Genomic DNA, 21,005 nt, shown 5'->3' with positions numbered 1-21,005 from the left:
AGGGACACTGGGCATCTTTCTTTTGGTGTTTTTCAGAGTCAGTAGAAAGGCCTCTTTAGTGTCCTAAGTTTTCATAACTGTGAGAGTAGGGAGAGAGAAAAAGTGTTGGTGAATCCTTGAACCCGGTTGGCTAAAATCTGGACAATAACTTTACACTTCTCAATGCTGTTCAAGGTACAAATTAATCAGCTAATGAACATACTAATAGCATTGTTACATAGCTAGATAATGAACATACTAATAGCATGGCTACATAGCTACATGATGAACATACCTGGCTATATTATCAGTGGTGTGTATTCATGGATGCCAAGGGAAGCCAGGCTTCCCAAAATATTTGACCAATAAAAATGATACATTATTTTATCTTTCCTCTCTCTGTATTTTATCATTTCCCTTCAAATCGCAAGTGGCTGAATCTAACCCGAGAAAGCATCAGAGTGTGGGAAACAGCGCCCCTCTGTCTCAGTATGTGTAGACCATGTATCTGATGCTGTCTTGACCAAACGAAACAAGTATGACATGTTGCCACCTTAGCATTTGATTGATTGATGCCAGCAAGCATTTGGCCTCCCTTGATAAAAGAAAGTATAAAATAATTTGCCAATTAGCGTTGAGCTGAGCTCAACTGTGGGCTGTCCTGACCTAGATGTAGACTAGTAGGCTCATGATAACTAGCTAGCTACCTAACTAGCTAACTTAGCTGGTTCATTGTTGCCCATGTGAGGAAGTTAGGCTTGCAAGCATTTTAGCTATGACAACAAAAACTAAAAGATTACTGTATGACAGAGCCATAGACATGAAAGAGGATGGCATTGGCATTCAACTAGTCTACAAGTAGGGTGAGTCAACTGTTTTTCTTTATTTGTACTATTTTCTACATTGTAGAATAATAGTGAAGACATCAAAACTATGAAATAACACATATGGAATCATGTAGTAACCAAAAAAGTGTTAAACAAATCAAAATATATTTGAGATTTGAGATTCGTCAAATAGCCACCCTTTGCCTTGATGACAGCTTTGCACACTCTTGGCATTCTCTCAACCAGCTTCACCTGGATTGCTTTTCCAACAGTCTTGAAGGAGTTCCCACATATGCTAAGCACTTGTTGGCTGCTTTTCCTTCACTCTGCCGTCTGACTCATCCCAAACCATCTCAATTGGGTTGAGGTCGGGGGATTGTGGAGGCCAGGTCATCTGATGCAGCACTCCCTCACTCTCCTTCTTGGTCAAATAGCCCTTACACAGCCTGGAGGTGTGTTGGGTCATTGTCCTGTTGAAAAACAAATGATAGTCCCACCAAGCCCAAACCAGATGGGATGGCGTATCGCTGCAGAATGCTGTGGTAGCCATGCTGGTTAAGTGTGCCTAGAATTTTAAATAAACCACAGACAGTGTCACCAGCAAAGCACCCCCACACCATAACACCTCCTCCTCCATGCTTTACGGTGGGAACTACACATGCGGAGATCATCCGTTCACCCACACCGCATCTCACAAAGACACGGCGGTTGAAACCAATCATCTCCAATTTGGACTCCAGACCAAAAGACACATTTCCACTGGTCTAATGTCCATTGCTTGTGTTTCTTGGCCCAAGCAAGTCTCTTCTTATTATTGGTGTCCTTTAGTAGTGGTTTCTTTGCAGCAATTCGACCATGAAGGCCTGATTCACACAGTCCCCTCTGAACAGTTGATGTTGAGATGTGTCTGTGACTTGAACTTTGTGAAGCATTTATTTGGGCTGCAATTTCTGAGGCTGGTAACTCTAATGAACTTATCGTCTGCAGCAGAAGTAACTCTGGGTCTTCCATTCCTGTGATGGTCCTCATGAGAGCCAGTTTCATCATAGCACTTGATTGTTTTGCGACTACACTTGAAGATACTTTCAAAGTTCTTGACATTTTCTGGATTGACTGACCTTCATGTCTTAAAGTAATGATGGACTGTAATTTCTCTTTGCTTATTTGAGCTGTTCTTGCCATAATATGGACTTGGTCTTTTACCAAATAGGGCTATCATCTGTATACCCCCCATACCTTGTCAAAACACAACTGATTGGCTCAAACGCATTAAGAAGGAAATAAATTCCACAAATTAACTTTTAAGAAGGCACACCTGTTAATTTAAATGCATTCCAGGTGACTACCTCATAAAGCTGGTTGAGAGAATGCCAAGAGTGGGCAAAGCTGTCATCAAGGCAAAGGGTGGCTATTTGAAGAACCTCAAATATAAAATATATTTTGATTTGTTTAACACTTTTTTGGTTACTAAATGATTCCATAAGTGTTATTTCACAGTTTTGATGTCTTCACTATTATTCTACAATGTAAAAAATAATGAAAAACCCTTGAATGAGTAGGTGTGTCCAAACTTTTGACTGGTAGTGTATATATTCTCTTTGAAGCACTGAGGCATTGTGTTCTGGATTGTCTCCCTCGGCAGCCATGGAATGTAGATCCTCATGTGCTCCTCCATTGTGTCAATCCAGTAGGAAAGGATTCTGCTCACTACTCCCTGGGACACAGCAAAGTGTTCAGCAAGATCACCCTGGAGTAGATTCAGCTTCAGCTTCATCAAGGTTATCAGTATCTGATCAGTGATATGCATTTTGAAGTTACTCGTGTAGAATTTCTACAGAAATGCTACATGGTCAAAGGAAACACTAAGAGTAAGGCCAGTTTACAACACTGAGCTAGTATCATTCTTCAGGATGATGTGGTTCAATGGCTCTGCACCACCACATTGGGTTTGTTTGTTGCAGCTGGACTTGATGACTGGTTCTCTTGACACGTAGCTGTGATCAGTCAGTGCTGGGACCTCCCATTGAGTATCAGCATCTTTATGCTGCGGTGGCATTGGCACACTCGGATCAGACTCTGCATCACCACAGTTGTCTTCATCTGTCAAACAAACATAAGAGAGACCACAAGTTTATAAAAATTAAATACACAGACAGCCTATTGGTCATGGTTAGGTAAACAAACAAAAAAGAAAAACACTTTAACGTTTAATAATTTAGCTTGTTAGACATTTCATGAGCATCACCAGTGGCATGCCAACAATGATGGGGATAATCATGGCATGGGGGAGACAATGTCAGATAGAAGTTGTTGGATAGCTAACAATGTAGGGACTAACTAGCTAGGCTAGTTAGCTAGCAACTGTCATGAGCCTCTCACTCCACCGGGTTACCACCTTAATTTTCTTCCACTCTGCTCACCACTCTCTCTACTCAGCCTAACTAGCTCCACCTGTCCCTGCTCTGCTCTGCTCTATTACTCTGCCAGCTGCGCTGCATTACCCACTACCTCTCCCAGTATTTAAGGCCCTGTCTTTCAGCTCTCCGGTGTCAGATCGTCTGCAAAGCTCACACCCGGAACCTGTTTGCTCGCGCTTCTGGCTCACCCTGGTTTTGTGACCCCGGACCTGCCTGATTTTTGGATACTCTTCTGCCCCAGGAGATCCAGACCTGCTTCTGCCATAACGACTCCTGACTACTCTTCAATCCCGGTAACTCTGACCAGCCTTCTGCCTTGCTACTACGTATTTTGGATTTCCCTTGAACTGTACTGCTGCCTTGTTTCATTCCGCCCTGTTGTGTCTGTGTCTCCCCCCCCCAGGACTTCTGGACCACCCACCACCGGCTTCTTAGGACGCATCGCTGCCACTGGGGGGGGCACAGACCCAGCACATTGGACGGGATCCCTGTTACCCCTGGAGCCTTCATTCACTCCCTACTTCCCTTTTCCCTTAAGTTTTAATAAACTTTCTGGTGTGACGCAATTGTGGTCCTCTGGTCGTCTGTCTGAACCGTGACAGTACGATCTGACCATTATGGACTCAGCGCACACTTTCCCCGACATGGAAACCGATGAGCATGAGCAGCAGTTCCAGCAGCAGCAACAACAACTCGCCATGATCATTCAACTCCTCACCAACCTTACCCCAGCCAGTCTGCCCACCAGCCCTGCCCCCGAGTTACCTGCCCCGGTCATTGCAGCCGCTGCTCCGGAACCCAAGATTGGAAACCCCGAGCGGTTCAACGGCGATTCAACCCAGGTCCGGCCATTCCTGACTAGCTGCCGACTTCAGTTCTCCTTGCAGCCAAGGACCTTCGCCACGGAGGGGGCTAAGGTTGGGTATGCCATCACTCACCTGACGGGCCGAGCTCGACTCTGGGGAACAGCAGAGTTCGAACGTCAGACCCCCGCATGTGCAACCTTCGACCTGTTTGCTGAGGAGATGCTGAAGGTGTTTGACCTGGATTCACCAACCGCAGAGGCGTCTCGTGAACTGTTCAGTATTCGACAAGGCAGACGTACAGTCGCAGACCATTCCATCGACTTCCGAACCCTGGCTAGACGAAGTTCTTGGAACACACCATCGTTGGTGGACGCGTTCTTCCATAGTTTGGCTGACTATATCAAGGACGAGTTGGTCTCCCATGAACTGCCTTCCACTCTTGATGAAGCCATCGCACTGACTGTCAGGATCGACAGAAGGATACAGACCCGTCGTCGTGAGAGGGGGCGCCAAGGTCCACCTACTACCGGCATTCGGAGAGATCCGACTGGGCTCCTGTCATCTACTGCCACTCACCCTGGTCAGCTTGATCAGTCTGAGCCTAGGGAGATTGGGCGAGCCTCTCTCACTCCTGCAGAGCGCCAGCGCCGCTTCACCTCAAACCTCTGCCTCTATTGTGGAGGTGATGGACATCGTGTGGTAACCTGCCCTTTAAAGGGCCGAAGCTCACCGGGCATAGGGGGAGTCCGGTTGAGTTCAATGACCATCCAGTCCTCCGACCGCAAACCCCTGCTGCAAGTTCACCTCCGCCTCTCTGACTCAACTCACACCCTGGCTGCTCTGGTGGATTCTGGCGCCGAAGCCAACATAATGGACATCAAGCTGGCACGCCAACTGGGACTGGAGAACCTCCGTTTGACACCTCCTATTCCTGCCCGGGCACTGGACGGACACTTACTCGGATCGGTCACTCATGTCACGGCCCCGGTCTCGATGGGTCTGTCCGGTAACCATCAAGAAACTATCCAGTTTCACCTGCTCCCCTCTCCAGGCCAACCCCTCATCCTGGGTTACCCATGGCTCCGCCGGCACAACCCTCAGCTCGACTGGGTGACCGGGGTGATCAGGGAGTGGGGAGAGGACTGCCACCGTACCTGCCTGCTTGCTGCCGCACTACCCCCTCGGCCAGTACCTACTAACTCCGCTCCTGACCTCTCCAATGTCCCAGAATGCTACCATGGTCTCAGAGAGGTGTTTAACAAAGCAAGAGCCACATCTCTGCCCCCTCACCGACCGTACGACTGTGCCATCGACCTCCTCCCTGGAACAGCCCCTCCAAAGGGTCGTCTTTATTCGTTGTCTGCTCCTGAAAGAAGGTCCATGGAGGACTACATCAATGGCTCTCTGTCCGCAGGATTAATCCGTTCATCTTCATCTCCTGCTGGTGCTGGCTTCTTCTTTGTGGGGAAGAAGGACGGATCTCTTCGCCCCTGCATCGACTACAGGGGACTCAACGACATCACAGTGAAAAACCGTTACCCTCTGCCTCTGCTCACCTCTGCTTTTGAGTTGCTCCAGGGAGCCACTGTTTTTACCAAGTTGGATCTCAGAAACGCTTACCACCTAGTGCGGATCCGGGAGGGAGATGAATGGAAAACCGCATTCAATACACCAACAGGCCACTACGAGTATCTGGTTATGCCTTTTGGCCTCACCAATGCTCCTGCTGTGTTCCAGGCTCTAGTGAATGATGTACTGCGGGACATGTTAAACAAGTTTGTCTTCGTTTACCTGGATGACATCTTAATCTACTCCAGAAACCTGTCTGAACACACCCGCCATGTCCAGCAAGTCCTTCATCGTCTTCTGGAGAATTCCCTCTACGCCAAGGCAGAGAAATGTGAGTTTCACGTCAAGACAGTGGCCTTCCTGGGGTACATAGTGGCAGAGGGAAGTATCCAAATGGATCCTGCCAAAGTATCAGCAGTCACTTCATGGCCAGTTCCGGAGAACAGAAAGAAGCTGCAACAGTTTCTGGGGTTTGCTAACTTCTATAGAAAGTTTATCCGGAACTACAGTACCGTTGCTGCCCCTCTCACTGCTCTAACCAGCACCAAGCAACCCTTCACCTGGACCCCAGCAGCCGACAAAGCCTTCAGTACCCTCAAGGTGAGGTTCACCTCCGCTCCCATCCTCCAGATGCCTGATGTGGACCGGCAATTCATTGTGGAGGTGGACGCCTCGGATGTGGGAGTTGGTGCTGTGATTTCTCAGTGGGCTGCGGAGGATAGGAAGCTCCATCCCTGTGCCTTTTTCTCACGTCGGTTGTCCCCCTCTGAGTGCAATTACGACATAGGGAACCGTGAGCTGCTGGCTGTGAAGCTTGCCTTGGAGGAGTGGCGTCACTGGCTGGAGGGGTCCACCATTCCATTTCTCGTTTGGACCGATCATAAGAACTTGGAGTACATCCGCACGGCCAAACGGTTGAACTCCAGGCAGTCCCGCTGGGCCCTGTTCTTCACCAGGTTTAATTTCACTCTGTCATACCGGCCTGGATCACGCAACACCAAGCCAGACGCCCTCTCCCGTCAATTCCAGAAGGATGACACCCCCTCCAAGGACCCAGTGTCGATTCTGCCAAGTCCCTGCATCGTTGCAGCTCTGACCTGGGCTGTTGAGGAACAGGTGCTGGAGGCTCTCCGTAACCAGCCAGGTCCCAGCACTTGCCCAGCTGACCGCCTTTTTGTCCCCGAAGACCTGAGGTCCCAGGTCGTTCAGTGGGGACATGACTCCCGCCTAGCGTGTCACCCTGGCTCCACCCGCACTTACAACCTGCTCGCCCAGAGGTTCTGGTGGCCCTCTCTGAGAAAGGATGTACGGGAATTCGTCCAAGCCTGCCCCATCTGCAACCAACACAAGTCGTCCTGCCAGCCCCCAGCCGGATTGCTGCAGCCCCTGCCTGTGCCCAGACGTCCCTGGTCTCACATCGCCCTTGACTTTGTCACGGGGCTGCCCCCTTCAAGTGGCATGACCGTCATTCTCACCATTGTTGACCGTTTCAGCAAGATGGCACACTTCATTCCCCTCCCCAAGCTCCCAACCGCCAAGGAGACCGCCCAGGTGGTCCTGGAACACGTCTTCCGGATCCACGGACTGCCAAAGGATGTAGTTTCTGACCGTGGTCCACAATTCTCCTCCGCTTTTTGGAAGGAGTTCTGTCACCTGCTGGGAGCCACAGTCAGTCTGACTTCCGGATTCCATCCCCAATCCAATGGGCAGTCAGAGCGGGCTAATCAGGAGCTCGAGAAGGCACTGCGATGCATGACTTCACGCAACCCCCACTCCTGGTCGCAGCAATTGACATGGGTGGAGTACGCACACAATTCTCTGACCTGCTCTGCCATCGGTATGTCCCCTTTCCAATGTGTTTATGGATACCAGCCTCCTCTATTTGCCAGCCAGGAAGAGGAGGTTACTTGCCCATCTGCACTTGCTTTTGCCCGTCGATGTCGCCGCACCTGGTCACAAGCCCGAGCCACACTCCTCAGATCCGTTGCCAGCTACACTACCGGGGCCAACCGTCGAAGAATTCCTGCTCCCACCTACCATGTTGGTCAAAGGGTGTGGTTGTCATCGAAGAACCTGCCACTCAGGGTGGAGTCGCAGAAGCTGGCACCTCGGTTCATTGGCCCATTCCCTATCATAAGAGTGATTAGCCCAACTGCTGTCCGGCTCCAACTGCCTAATTCCCTGAGGGTGCACCCCACTTTCCATGTGTCTAAGATTAAGCCCATCCATGAGAGTCCGCTGGTCCCTGCGGCGCCTTGTCCTCCTCCTCCACGGCTCGTCGATGGTGGTCTGGTTTACACCGTCCGCCGCCTGCTTCGGTCCAGACGGAGGGGTAGGGGTCTCCAGTACCTCATTGACTGGGAGGGCTATGGACCTGAGGAAAGGACCTGGGTGCCAGCTAGTCGGATTGTGGATAGGACTCTCATCACCGCTTTCCACCAACGGCATCCTGATCAACCTGCAATCCGTAGGGGCCGCCCCAGAGGGGTCCCTAACCGTCCTGCCCGCTCGGCTTCCTGTCCTGTGCCTGATCCTGTCTCGGGACCTGTCCCATCTCCCGACCACGGCCCTCCGGCTTCCTCCGAGGATGAGGAGGTTCACTCGGACCGTTCGGAGGAGTTCTAGCCCTCCTCCGGCTCCCCTCCTCCCGCCCGGCGTGGTGTTGCTCTTGGGACTTCTGGGGCCGTCCCTTGGGGGGGGGGTTCTGTCATGAGCCTCTCACTCCACCGGGTTACCACCTTAATTTTCTTCCACTCTGCTCACCACTCTCTCTACTCAGCCTAACTAGCTCCACCTGTCCCTGCTCTGCTCTGCTCTATTACTCTGCCAGCTGCGCTGCATTACCCACTACCTCTCCCAGTATTTAAGGCCCTGTCTTTCAGCTCTCCGGTGTCAGATCGTCTGCAAAGCTCACACCCGGAACCTGTTTGCTCGCGCTTCTGGCTCACCCTGGTTTTGTGACCCCGGACCTGCCTGATTTTTGGATACTCTTCTGCCCCAGGAGATCCAGACCTGCTTCTGCCATAACGACTCCTGACTACTCTTCAATCCCGGTAACTCTGACCAGCCTTCTGCCTTGCTACTACGTATTTTGGATTTCCCTTGAACTGTACTGCTGCCTTGTTTCATTCCGCCCTGTTGTGTCTGTGTCTCCCCCCCCCAGGACTTCTGGACCACCCACCACCGGCTTCTTAGGACGCATCGCTGCCACTGGGGGGGGCACAGACCCAGCACATTGGACGGGATCCCTGTTACCCCTGGAGCCTTCATTCACTCCCTACTTCCCTTTTCCCTTAAGTTTTAATAAACTTTCTGGTGTGACGCAATTGTGGTCCTCTGGTCGTCTGTCTGAACCGTGACAGCAACACTGTATCAGATGGGCTGCCCTCAAGCTAGCTACAGTGAGGGAAAAAAGTATTTGATCCCCTGCTGATTTTGTACGTTTGCCCACTGACAAAGAAATGATCAGTCTATAATTTTAATGGTAGGTTTATTTGAACAGTGAGAGACAGAATAACAACAAAAAAATCCAGAAAAAACGCATGTCAAAAATGTTATAAATTGATTTGCATTTTAATGAGGGAAATATGTATTTGACCCCCTCTCAATCAGAAAGATTTCTGGCTCCCAGGTGTCTTTTATACAGGTAACGAGCTGAGATTAGGAGCACACTCTTAAAGGGAGTGCTCCTAATCTCAGCTTGTTACCTGTATAAAATACACCTGTCCACATAAGCAATCAATCAATCAGATTCCAAACTCTCAACCATGGCCAAGACCAAAGAGCTCTCCAAGGATGTCAGGGACAAGATTGTAGACCTACACAAGGCTGGAATGGGCTACAAGACCATCGCCAAGCAGCTTGGTGAGAAGGTGACAACAGTTGGTGCGATAATTCGCAAATGGAAGAAACACAAAATAACTGTCAATCTCCCTCGGCCTGGGGCTCCATGCAAGACCTCACCTTGTGGAGTTGCAATGATCATGAGAACGGTGAGGAATCAGCCCAGAACTACATGGGAGGATCTTGTCAATGATCTCAAGGCAGCTGGGACCATAGTCACCAAAAAAACAATTGGTAACACACTACGCCGTGAAGGACTGAAATCCTGCAGCGCCCGCAAGGTCCCCCTGCTCAAGAAAGCACATTTATAGGGCCGTCTGAAGTTTGCCAATGAACATCTGAATGATTCAGAGGAGAACTGGGTGAAAGTGTTGTGGTCAGATGAGACCAAAATCGAGCTCTTTGGCATCAACTCAACTCGCCGTGTTTGGAGGAGGAGGAATGCTGCCTATGACCCCAAGAACACCATCCCCACCCTCAAACATGGAGGTGGAAACATTATGCGTTGGGGGTGTTTTTCTGCTAAGGGGACAGGACAACTTCACTGCATCAAAGGGACGATGGACGGGGCCATGTACCGTCAAATCTTGGGTGAGAACCTCCTTCCCTCAGCCAGGGCATTGAAAATGGGTCGTGGATGGGTATTCCAGCATGACAATGACCCAAAACACACGGCCAAGGCAACAAAGGAGTGGCTCAAGAAGAAGCACATTAAGGTCCTGGAGTGGCCTAGCCAGTCTCCAGACCTTAATCCCATAGAAAATCTGTGGAGGGAGCTGAAGGTTCGAGTTGCCAAACATCAGCCTCGAAACCTTAATGACTTGAAGAAGATCTGCAAAAAGGAGTGGAACAAAATCCCTCCTGAGATGTGTGCAAACCTGGTGGCCAACTACAAGAAACGTCTGACCTCTGTGATTGCCAACAAGGGTTTTGCCACCAAGTACTAAGTCATGTTTTGCAGAGGGGTCAAATACTTATTTCCCTCATTAAAATGCAAATCAATTTACAAATTTTGACATGCATTTTTCTGATTTTTGTTGTTGTCATTCTGCCTATCACTGTTCAAATAAACCTACCATTAAAATTATAGACTGATCATGTCTTTGTCAGTGGGCAAACATACAAAATCAGCAGGGGATCAAATACTTTTTTCCCTCACTGTTGCTAAGTGAGTAAGCAAAGCAACAGTTAGCTAGCTACAGTATGTTAGGACTAAGGAGTGGCTACCTACTACTAACATAGTTAGCTAAGCTAGCTAACTTCTGCCTGATTCAGGACACCCCATCTGTGACGATAGGTAGCGAGTTGCAGCTAGCTAACAGCAACCTGTATGTGTTGATGTCCTGATGAGATGTTGCCTTGTGGTCTGTACTGTAGCATCATAGCCCAACCACTTCTCAGGGAAAGGATGCTCTTCAGTTGGCCTCTTGTTCACGAAGTGATCAGAACACACACAGGGTCGGTTTGGTGGTTTCTTCAAGTTCAATGCTTTGAGACAATGCCGAAGAGACTCCTCGTCCTTAGGAGTGCAAATCGAAAGGTGCCTCACAACTGCACTCCCTCCTCAAAAAAGTTTGGTGGTCAAAACACTCCTGCTCCATGAACAGCTTCCGTTTCTGCCAGTTATTGTGGCATCCCCTTACCGAACATAAAATGCCCATTTTGCGTGAATCCATGTTTGGGAAGTTGTGAGAAGCGATAGCGAGTTAGTTAGTTAGTTAGTTAGTTAGTTAGTTAGTTAGTTAGTTAGTTAGTTAGTTAGCTAGCTAGCTACAAACTATTGACCGGAAGTGCTTAACCAGAAGTCCCCCCCCCCAAAAAAAAAACTAAACAGACCCTGCCCATATTTCCATTGAAAATTAGGTGAATAGAATGGGGTGACGACCCCAAGAAGTGTCACGGGACTCGTCTAAAGGTAACCCATACAAATTAATGATAGTATGGAGGTAGTTTTGTGCCAACAAAAATAAGGGGTTAAATATGTGAGGGCTTAAAATATTTCCTGAGCTTTCTTATATCTCCTAGACATACACTTCAAAACCTTATTCCTTATTTATTTTTGGACATTTTATGAATGTGTTATTCAATGCGTTTCTATGGGCTATAGCAGTAAAGGCCAAATGTATTATTTTATCAAATCATTTTTTTATATTTTTTGGGGATACCTAAAGGGGTCCTAAAATTCTAAATCAAATAGCTAAATGATCCATGGTATGACCTTCTTAAAACAATTCCATATGTCAGCTTAGAATGCGATTCAGCAGTTGTTATTAACTTGAGTTGAAGTGTTGCAACAAAAAAACTGAAAAAGAAGAAAGACAAAGGATTGTCCTATCAAGCCAGAGCTATCAAAACAAAGGAGGTGGTCATTTGAATATGATATGAAAAGATGTACAAAAGCTGCTTAATATAATATAAAGAGGGCATTTTCTGGTTACTACTACTGTATTAACCAGTAATATTATTATTACCCAGTTATTGCTACTTGTTATTACTACTTGTTAAAACTTCAATATCTTTATAGTAACCCTAGACAAAGAAGTTTGTACAACATGTTGATCATGTCCTCATTTTTTGGAATGTTCATTCAAAGTGGAGATAAGTGGGGAGGAAGCAGCAGCTGCATAAAGTAACACACTCGAAGAGCGTACGATTGTTTGGGTGTCGGGTAAATGTTTATCTTATCAGTCTCTTAAGTCTTCAGGCTATACATATTTGATTAATGCAGAAGAAAAGTAAGAATGAAACATCTTTGTAGTGATAGGAAGGAGTCCATTCCTGCAACCTCACTTTGGCAACAAGACTATACTACACAATGATTAGTTCATGTGCAATCTAGTGCCTTCGTAACACTTGACTTATTCCACATTTTGTTGTGTTACAGCCTGAATTCAAATTTGATTAAATAGATGTATGCAAAGCTGATGCAGACATACCCTAGACGACTCAAAGCTGTAATTGCAGCCAAAAAGTCCTTCTACAAAGTATTGACTCGGGTGTGAATACTTACAGTACCAGTCAAAAGTTTGGACACACCTACTCATTCAAGGGTTTTTCTTTATTTTTACTATTTTCTACATTGTAGAATAATAGTGAAGACATCAAAACTATGAAATAACACAAATGGAATCATGTAGTAACCAAAAAAGTGTTAAACAAATCAAAATGTATTTTATATTTGAGATTCTTCAAATAGCCACCCTTTGCCTTGATGACAGCTTTGCACACTTTTGACATGCTGTCAACCAGCTTCACCTGGAATGCTTTTCCAAAAGTCTTGAAGGAGTTTCCACATATGCTGAGCACTTGTTGGCTGCTTTTCCTTCACTCTGCATTTTGACTCATCCCAAACCATCTCAATTGGGTTGAGGTCGGGGGATTGTGGAGGCCAGGTCATTACATTTTAGTCATTTAGCAGATGCTCTTATCCAGAGCGACTTACAGTTAGTGCATACATTTTTTCATACTGGTCTCCCGTGGGAATCGAACCCACAACCCTGGTGTTGCAAGCGCCATGTTCTACCAACTGAGCTACACGGGACTAGGTCATCTGATGCAGCACTCCATCACTCTTCTTCTTGGTCAAATAGCCCTTACACAGCCTGGAGGTGTGTTGGGTCATTGTCCTGTTGAAAAACAAATGATAGTCCCACTAAGCCCAAACCAGATGGGATGGCGTATCGCTGCAGAATGCTGTGGTAGCCATGCTGGTTAAGTATGCCTTGAATTCTAAATAAATCACAGACAGTGTCACCAGCAAAGCACCCCCACACCATAACACATCCTCCTCCATGCTTTACAGTGGGAAAAACACATGCGGAGATCATCCATTCACCCACACCGCATCTCACAAAGACACAGCGGTTGGAACCAAAAATCTCCAATTTGGACTCCAGACCAAAGGACACATTTCCACCGGTCTAATGTCCATTGCTCGTGTTTCTTGGCCCAAGTAAGTATCTTCTTATTATTGGTGTCCTTTAATAGTGGTTTCTTTGCAGCAATTCGGCCATGAAGGCCTGATTCACACAGTCTCCTCTGAACAGTTGATGTTGAGATGTGTCTGTTACTTGAACTCTGTAAAGTATTTATTTGGGCTGCAATTTCTGAGGCTAGTAACTCTAATGAACTTATCCTCTGCAGCAGAGGTAACTCTGGGTCTTCCATTCCTGTGGCAGTCCTCATGAGAGCCAGTTTCATCATAGCCCTTGATGGTTTTTGCAACTGCAGTTGAAGAAACGTTCAAAGTTCTTGACATTTTCCGTATTGACTGACCTTCATGTCTTAAAGTAATGATGGGCTGTCGTTTCTCTTTGCTTATTTGAGCTGTTCTTGCCATAATATGGGCTTGGTCTTTTACCAAATAGGGCTATCTTCTCTACCTTGTCACAACACAACTGATTGGCTCAAACGCATTAAGAAGGAAAGAAATTCCACAAATTAACTTTTAGGAAGGCACACCTGTTAATTAAAATGCATTCCAGGTGACTACCTCATGAAGCTGGTTGAGATAATGCCAAGTGTGCAAAGCTGTCAAGGCAAAGGGTGGCTATTTGAAGAATCTCAAATATAGAATATATTTTGATTAGTTTAACACTTTTTTGGTTACTACATTATTTCATAGTTTTGATGTCTTCACTATAATTCTACAGTGTAGAAAATAGTAAAAATAATGAAAAACCCTTGAATGAGTAGGTGTGTCCAAACTTTTGACTGGTAGTGTATGTAAATGACATATTTCTGCATTTAATTTTCAATACATTTGCAAACATTTCAAAAAACATGTTTTCACTTTGTCATTATGGGGTATTGTGTGTAGATGGGTGAGAAAACAAATGATTTAATCCATTTTAAATTCAGACTGTAACAATAACATGTAGAATAAGTAAAGGGGTACCAATACTTTATGAAGGTATGTTGTATAAAATACTAATCAATAAAAGAAATCCCAAAAATAATCACACACACACCTACTCACACCTACACACCCTACCAGCTAATTATACAATGTCAATGCTGATATTTAAAAGGGACAGACACTTGAAAGAATCTTGAAAAATACTTGCAAGTTTATTGATTCACGTAGTTAACAAGGTTTACAACAGGTAAACAAAATAAGCTTTACTGGGATACAACATAAACATGAAACTGCTTCCATCCGGCACTCTATGTACTGATTTATTTATTTTTAAAAAAGGTTATTTAACACAATTGATCATCTTTACACATAAATCCCAATGAGTAGACAGGTCCAACCACCTGTTTTCAGGAGTAGGATCTGCATGATAACCACTGATACAGGGTCAGATATATCTCCCATCCCCTGATGGTTAAGGTTAGGGTTGGGGATATGATAATCTGATCCTAGAGCTGTGGTTCGGGGAAACGTAACTTCTATAACTCAAGCATGTAAGTAGAACAATACTTAAACAAACAAACCTCTGAAATAAAAATACTTAACTTTTAGAGGTTTTAGAGGTTATTTTTGGGATTTCTTTTATTGATTAGTATTTTATACAACATACCTTCATAAAGTATTGGTACCCCTTTACTTATTCTACATGTTATTGTTACAGTCTGAATTTAAAATGGATTAAATCATTTGTTTTCTCACCCATCTACACACAATACCCCATAATGACAAAGTGAAAACATGTTTTTTGAAATGTTTGCAAATGTATTGAAAATTAAATGCAGAAATATGTCATTTACATACACTACCAGTCAAAAGTTTGGACACACCTACTCACACCTACACACCCTACCAGCTAATTATACAATGTCAATGCTGATATTTAAAAGGGACAGACACTTGAAAGAATCTTGAAAAATACTTGCAAGTTTATTGATTCACGTAGTTAACAAGGTTTACAACAGGTAAACAAAATAAGCTTTACTGGGATACAACATAAACATGAAACTGCTTCCATCCGGCACTCTATGTACTGATTTATTTATTTTTAAAAAAGGTTATTTAACACAATTGATCATCTTTACACATAAATCCCAATGAGTAGACAGGTCCAACCACCTGTTTTCAGGAGTAGGATCTGCATGATAACCACTGATACAGGGTCAGATATATCTCCCATCCCCTGATGGTTAAGGTTAGGGTTGGGGATATGATAATCTGATCCTAGAGCTGTGGTTCGGGGAAACGTAACTTCTATAACTCAAGCATGTAAGTAGAACAATACTTAAACAAACAAACCTCTGAAATAAAAATACTTAACTTTTAGAGGTTATTTCTCGGTGTGCATCCCAATTGGCACACTATTCCCTATAAAGTTGATTTGGTCAAAAGTAGTGCACTCTATAGGGAATAGGGTGCCATTTGGGACACACCCTCTGTATCTGCCTGAGATGCTCTGCCTGTCCAGCAGGTAAATACAAATAAAGACTCTGCTCCCACCTTGTGGACGATTTGGGTAGCATTCTCGTTAAGTGCAGTGGCAACAACTGCCCTTCCTAATCCTACTTGTTCAGAAACCCTCTTTAGGGTCATTGGATGGATTCCAGTTGTAACGAACCTGATTCATCTTATCAACCAGCTAATTATTATAATCAGGTGTGCTAGATTACAGTTGGAGTGAACCTGTGACGAGGTGTGAATGAAGGAGTCAGGCGCAGGAGGTAAAATACCGAAGTCCAGAGTTTATTCCGTTTACATAAATCAAACGCCTCAAGCGTCAAACAAAAACTATTACAAGGGAAAACATCCACCTTGGCATAAACACAGTGAATAGTAGCTCAACCGAGCTACACGCTCTCACAACAAACAATCACTAACAAAGACAAGGGGAACAGAGGGAACACTTATACACATACTAATTAGGGGAATGAGGACCAGGTGTGTGTGATTGACAAGACATGACAAGCGGAGTGATGAGAATGGGATCGGCAGTAGCTAGTACTCCGGTGACGACGAACGCTGAAGCCTGCCCGAACCAGGACGGGGGGCAGCCTCGGCGGAAGTCGTGACAGAACCCCTACAGGATGGTAGCTGTCCAGGAACAGGACTGTGCAACCCTGTCTTTGAACCCTGCTTGTTGAAACTTTATTTTATCTCCATAGTAGCAAAGTCAAATGTATAGTTTACTGGATTATTACTACTACTTACAGTGCGTGACATTATTATTCCATATTACTCACCCTGGTTAATGGCTAGGATCTTAGAGTGGAAGTTCTTGGCGTTGGTTCTCTTCACCATGTATTCATCTATGGGCAGCCGTGCTGTGCGTACCCTCAGTTCTCTGGCCCTCAGATAGCTTATCTTCTGCAGAGAGAAACAGGAGAGGCTACTGTATCACTGGGCCATCAATGCTTCAACATCATAATCAATCAGAAGCAGGGTTAGGATCAATTCCATTTAAATTCCATTCAATTCAGGAAGTACACTGTAATTCAAATTCTACGTTCTGAATTGACTGGAATCTAAATAGAATTGACTCCGACCCTGATCAGAAGATCCCCCAAAGCCATGCATGTATAGTATTGGTATGAGGAATTCACAGAACAACACTGCAAAGGCTGACATCTAACTATTACTATGCACTTTCTTTCTGAATGCTTTCAGAAATAAATGCATTGTTGGTTAAGGGCTGTAAGTAAGCATTTCACAGTAATGTCTCGACCTGTTGCATTCGGCGCATGTGGCAAATACAATTTGATTTGATTTGATTTGATCTACAAGCCCACCAAGGATGTACACTTGGTGAGCATCCACTCTTTCCAAGGCTGAAACAACAAAGCAGTAACAGGACATATCAATTGGATTAAACTCATAGCAGTAGACCCCGCCCAAGACAACCCTCAATAAGTCCTACAACTCTCTCACTTAGGAGCTAACAAGGTATGGCACATTCTACTGTTACACTAATGTGCCCTGTCCTTCCACCCTGCCCATTTACCGACAAAACATTTACTTCAAATCGGACCTTCTTCGGCGTCAGGAGTGAGGTAGATGACGTTGTCCAGTGGAAACAGGTCAAGGAAGCTCTCCTCCGTCATTTCCATCTTTAGAAGAATAATATATATATTATATTTATATTTGCATAGAATTAACATGTATTGTGCTTTGTTTCAAACCCCCCTCCACCTTGATCCTTGGCCAAAGTAGAGCACTATATAGGGAATATAGAGAACTCACCATGTAGTGCAGAAATCCTTCGTTCACCCGGAGACACTCTGCACAGCTGGCTGTCCTGTCTCCGATCTGTCAGGAACAGACTAAATGGCCTGGACGCTTTGCTGTTTGACCCGTACAGTCTCCTGATCTGACCTGCGAGTCGGTTGATCTCCTGAGAGGAGAATAAGAGAATGGTTCAGGCTTCGGCCTAGTCGCAATATTGTGCGTGAATCAGACTGAATCATCATTGAAGATTGATGATTACATCTAAATCAGACTGGCATCCAAATCAGACTGAATCATCCTGTTGAAACTTGATTCAGGTTAAATCACGGACACCCACCTTGTGTGACATGCAGTCTGTCATGCTCAGGTCGACACAAAGTTCAGGTCCTGTGGCTCGTGCTTCAGCCAGGTGCTCTCTGGTGATGGCCTTGATGACACGCTTGCTGAGCTGAGGGTTGTCCACCTCAGTGTCTGCACAAATAAAAAAAACAATATGCGTGTGTACAAATCAGTAGACTGTATCAGTGATCAAATATAAATCACCGGATTTCTGCTCACGATTCAGCTTTCTCTTCATCTATGTTTCTGCACAAACATCCAGCAAACATGCCCCTTTGACGTCCTATAAACTGTAATAACCGGTTAAAATCGGTATTTGTGTCCCTCGTATCGATATAATTGATCTGATTCAATAACGTGTGTTAAAGAACTTTGATAAATTGATAACAGTTACCTATCAAGATGCTTCTTACTTGGGAACGTGTGAGACAAAGGGGGCGTAAGCGCACACATTATGTCAAAATAAACGCAGTGCCATATCATTCATGGAATGGTGGAATCAGTGGCAAAGTATTCGATTTAAATGCATTATAAGATACAGAACATGACAATCGAACACTTAAAATAAATGTATGTTATTTAAAGGGGCTGATGAAATTATATCATAAGCCAAAAGAGGGCGGTATTGTGGAATCTTCTGGCCCTGGCCGCGTGTGAGACGCGGACCCTGTCACACAAATAATGATTTAACTATAGCTGTATGCGAGCGATATTGGGGGGGAGGGGGGGGGGGGTTGATAAAGGCCTAAATTCAGCCTAGGCAACAGTACCACCATGTGGCTGTCGCCTACCATTGAACATGTAACTAACATGTCGTCATACCAACGCCTTACTGACATCTGCATGATGCCTGCGTGTTAATGAAAGTCATAAGGTGCATAGTTTATATTTTTATTAATTAAATCTCAACCATAAATGCTATTCACTGAACATGTGAGAATGCTGTTAATTGACTACAGTTCAGCATTCAACTCCATAGTGCCCACAAAGCTCATCACTAAGCTAAGGACAATGGGACTAAACACCTCCCTCTGCAACTGGATCCTGGACTTCCTGACGGGCCGCCCCAAGGTGGTAAGGGTAGGTAACAACACATCTGCCACGCTGATCCTCAACACGGGGGCCCCTCAGGGGTGTGTGCTTAGTCCCCTCCTGTACTCCCTGTTCACCCACAACTGCGTGGCCAAGCACAACTCCAACACCCTCATTAAGTTTGCTGACGACACAACAGTGGTAGGCCTGATCACCGACAACGATGAGACAGCCTATAGGGAGGAGGTCAGAGACCTGGCAGTGTGGTGCCAGGACAACAACTGCTCCCTCAATGTGAGCAAGACAAAGGAGCTCATCGTGGACTGTAGGAAAAGGAGGGCCGAACACGCCCCCATTCACATCGACCGGAGCGCCAAGCCTAGGTCCAAAAGGCTCCTTAACAGCTTCTACCCTCGTTGTTATTTTATTGTGTTACTTTTTATTTTATTTTTTACTTTAGTTTATTTAGTAAATATTTTCTTAACTCTATTTCTTGAACTGCATTGTTGGTTAAGGGCTTGTAAGTAAGCATTTCACGGTTGTATTTGCATCTGTTGTATTTGGCGCCTTGAACGAATAACATTTTATTTTATTTGATTTAAATGTCTTTCCCTCAACAACTCATGGGATGGTATGTTATCTTATCTCGCTGTATACATATCTAAATGTTGTTGGCCAATCACAGACTGTGTTGTTACCAGTTCCCAGTAGTCTACATCAGACAACCAATAAGAGTTGTGTCCTTGGCTTTCAGTCGAATAGAGTTCATAGGCTTTCCCAGAGGGTCCGTGCTATTCGGAATCCTTGGGATGTCCCTACCTCAATCAAGTAGAAATGTAAAAAGGTTAAGATAAGGGTTAAGTTTAGTGTTAGGTAAGGGTTAAGTTTAGTGTTAGGTAAGGGTTATAGTTTAGGGTTTAGGGTAGGGACGTCCCAAGGAATTTGGATAGCCGTGACCGTTCATAGAGTGAGAGACGGGCACGGTATTTGAGAGCTTGGCGGCGACACAGACATTAATTTATTTGGTTTATTTGAAAATAATTACTTTTTGTTGATAACGAGTTGATAACGTATTGTCGAAAACACGTGGGCAATATTATTTACTGTGTCGATAGGGGTGTAGGCTAGTGTACGATAATAACGTCATTTGATGTGCTAGTATTATTTATTTAATAGATGAATAACATTTTAAATGAAAATATACACACGTGGTGCTATAGGATATACACTGTGTGCACAATTATTAGGCAAGTCAGTATTTTGACCATTTCATCATTATTATGCATATTTCCCAACTCCAAGCTGTATAAACTGGAATGCTTATTGGATTTAAGCATATCAGGTGATGTGTATTTGTGTAATGAGGGAGGGTGTGGCCTAAGGAGATCAACACCCTGTGTATAATTATTAGGCAGCTTCTTTTCCTCAGATGAAATGGGCCAAAAAAATAGATGAACTGACTCTGAAAAGTCAAAAATTGTAAAAAGTATTTCAGAGGGATGCAGCACTCTTGAAATTGCTAAGATATTGGGGCGTGATCACAGAACCATCAAACGTTTTGTGGCAAATAGTCAACAGGGTCGCGAGAACCGTGTTGAGAAAAAAAGACGCAAATTAACTGCCAAAGATTTGTGAAGAATCAAACGTGAAGCTACCAGGAACCCATTATCCTCCAGTGCTGTCATATACCAGAACTGCAACCTACCTGGAGTGCCCCGAAGTACAAGGTGTTCAGTGCTCAGAGACATCGCCAAGGTAAGGAAGGCTGAAACCCGACCACCACTGAACAAGACACATAAATTGAAACGTCAAGACTGGGCCAAGAAATATCTGAAGACAGATTTTTCAAAGGTTTTATGGACTGATGAGATGAGTGACTCTTGACGGACCAGATGGATGGGCCCGTGGCTAGATCAGTAACGGGCATGGAGCGCCACTTCGACTCAGACGCCAGCAAGGTGGAGGGGTACTGGTATTATTAAAGATGAGCTAGTTGGACATGGCATGCTGTCAATTAATTTCTGGGCCACATCCTGACTGATGGCAGCCCATTCTTGCA

General features: G+C 45.2%; 1 protein-coding gene across 1 annotated transcript; it reads right to left on the bottom strand.

The window, feature by feature from the left end:
• Positions 1-2,685: 2,685 nt before the first annotated feature.
• Positions 2,686-18,367, bottom strand: trmt10b (tRNA methyltransferase 10B; the record flags this gene model as incomplete). The annotated part of the gene is given in 8 exon segments (XM_084165810.1): positions 2,686-2,906; positions 16,594-16,717; positions 17,105-17,178; positions 17,379-17,457; positions 17,591-17,633; positions 17,635-17,741; positions 17,913-18,046; positions 18,328-18,367. Coding segments are annotated over 8 exon segments (822 nt in total).
• Positions 18,368-21,005: the final 2,638 nt, after the last annotated feature.

Source organism: Coregonus lavaretus (genome assembly GCF_964263955.1).
Source record: "Coregonus lavaretus genome assembly, chromosome: 7".
Classification (NCBI taxonomy): domain Eukaryota; kingdom Metazoa; phylum Chordata; class Actinopteri; order Salmoniformes; family Salmonidae; genus Coregonus; species Coregonus lavaretus.
Note: the sequence above shows the minus strand (reverse complement) of the source record. Positions and strands in the feature narration are given on the sequence as shown.